Here is a 2,427-nt window from a genome sequence, read left to right as displayed (position 1 = left end):
TAGTGGTATTTCCTATGGTCATAAGACAGGATGGGGAGAATCCTTTTGATTGTGATTGTGATAGACATTGATGGGGCTGTGGAAGGAAAAGTTTATAAAAAGCTTGTTTTTTATAAAGCTTGGGAAAGCTTGGTTCATTTACAATGAAAAATGTCTCAAAAGTTACCTGAAATAAAAACACACAAAGAATTTTTAAAAAAGCAGGACAAACACCCTCATGGCATAACTCTGAAGTTAACGATTGTCTGCCATGAGTAAATTTGACCTAGAATATTTTGCAGTAATAATAATAATGGTGATGATGATGGTAAATTGCATTTATGAAATACAAAGTTGCAGTAATATGAGCAACTAGGTAAATAATCTAGATTCAAATTCTTTGCCTGGCTTCTAATTTACTATATAGTTAATTATAGCAGTAACTATTAAGATGGGTGATTGAAGAGTATTTGGCTGGTACTTATTCCTAAAAGCAATATGTGTATACCTAACTAACAATAGCTACTAACTAGATTTTTTTTTAAATTGTTATAATTCTAATGAGTCTCTTTGAGGAGTTCCCTAGCAAGGTGCTATTCTTTACTCTGCACCTGTTTCCTGATGTATTAATTATGTGCATTTTCCCAGTACCACTTCAACCCTTCCCAGTCAGTCCTTGTCATGGAGGGAGATGATATTGAGAATATAAATCAAGCTCTCCAAAAGGTCTCATATATCAACTCTAGACAGTTCCCTACTGCAGGTGTACGGCGTCTTAAAGTCTCTTCTAAAGTCCAGTAAGTTGTATTAAATTAAGCTGATTATATCACTAATATTTATTAAATGAATTACTGTTTTCCTTTGGAAATATAAAAACTGAATTTTGATTCATAGATATAGATACATTATACAATTAAATTATGGACATTTACTTTTATGCTGAATTAATTTGAGGTTTTTTTATGATACTTTGCTTTCATACTACTGTTCTTGTAAAGGTAATTTAGCTGTGTACAATATGGAGCCTAAAGCATTCAGTCTACTTTGAAGACTGAATGTGTTTATTATATAGCAGCTGAATGTAAATATAATCCTTATTCCTTTTTCACCAATTAAAGTGTCTTCTGGCATAGCTAGAGCTATGACTTTTAACCAGGCCTATTATAATTAACACAATATCCATCAAGAGTGACAGTATCCCTAATGCTAGACACATTCTTTCTGCTTGCCGCTGTCACAGTAGCATTGGAACCTTGTGGACTAAATAAAAATGAATGCATCCCACTGGTATCCCACTGGTATCATTCCACTGTTATAATAAAACAATAACATTTTCACTTTGGCATAGCAAAAGACAAGTCTTCCATTTGTTGTAGATCCTGAACATCCATTGACTTCAACTGAAGTTGTGGGGTGCACATATGCAGCACTCAGTTAATGATTCATTCAGTTTAAATTATATAGTTAGGCTATTCATTCACATGTAACAAGATAGTCATATTATAAACATTAACTATCAACCCGATTACTTAATTTTAGGTTTGCTAATATTAGTTGCTGTCTAAATAATTTTAACTATTGATGGCTTTGTTATATGCTGATTAAGCATCTAAATGCTACCTACATACTTACCCTATCAGAGATAGCACTTGCCATCAGTATGTTGAACTATTCAAGAGTAATGAACTTTTTGTGTATGTGTGAAATTAGTAACTCAGAGGTAGTACTGTCACCACTAACACATGCAGATGGCTGCGTGAGTTTAGAAAGATATTCTGTTGGAGAAGAGTATGTTGTGGACTGAGCAGAGTGCAAAGGTAGTTAAAATAAGGATGGGGTGATGGGTATAAAAATTCATCAGCCAGGCACTGGATAGTGGAATTGTGCATAAAAAACTGGGTTAGGGAGCCAAATCAGCTTGCTGTATAGCATATATCTGTAATATAAAAAAAAATAGTTCATGTGGTTAATGAATAATATATTTTTCAGATGTTTTGGTGAAGATGTCTGCATTAGTATCCCAGATATAGATGCCTATGTCATGGTGTTTCAGGCTAATGAGCCCAAGATTACAATAAGTGGAATGGATCACTTTGCTAGACCAGCTACACAATTTGAAAGTGAGAGAGGGGTGACTCTGTTTCCAGATATCAAAATTGTCAGCACAGTCACCAAAACGGAACATCCTGTGGACTTTAAAGAAAATGATAGAGGTTTGTGGATTTCTTTTCAGCACTATTACTTCTATTGTAGTAGTATTCTAAATAGGAATTAACGTCTTGTTTTAGGTATACAATACAAGCAAATTAAGAGTCCCTCTGCTAGATCGTTGACTGTTTCAGACAGTGTTTCCCAACCTTTTCCATCCCGTGGGCACACTTACATGAATAAAAAAAAACATTATGGCACACCGGACATAGGCGGGGGGGGGTGGCATACAGCCAGACA

The 2,427-nt window shown here is 34.7% G+C and overlaps 1 protein-coding gene across 1 annotated transcript in view; it reads left to right on the top strand.

Moving 5' to 3' along the window:
- Window positions 1-2,427, top strand: part of CLSTN2 (calsyntenin 2) — a 715,806-nt gene that overhangs the window by 671,579 nt on the left and 41,800 nt on the right. Inside the window, exons 11-12 of the mRNA XM_019503079.1 lie at window positions 628-776; window positions 1,969-2,192. Of these exons, the coding sequence (XP_019358624.1) occupies window positions 628-776; window positions 1,969-2,192 (373 nt within the window). The remainder of the gene's footprint in view (window positions 1-627; window positions 777-1,968; window positions 2,193-2,427) is intronic.

Source organism: Gavialis gangeticus, unplaced genomic scaffold (assembly GCF_001723915.1).
Source record: "Gavialis gangeticus isolate Ggan-Ray unplaced genomic scaffold, GavGan_comp1, whole genome shotgun sequence".
Lineage (NCBI taxonomy): Eukaryota > Metazoa > Chordata > Crocodylia > Gavialidae > Gavialis > Gavialis gangeticus.
The sequence above is the reverse complement of the archived record's forward strand: the minus strand, read 5'-3'. Positions and strand labels throughout refer to the sequence as shown.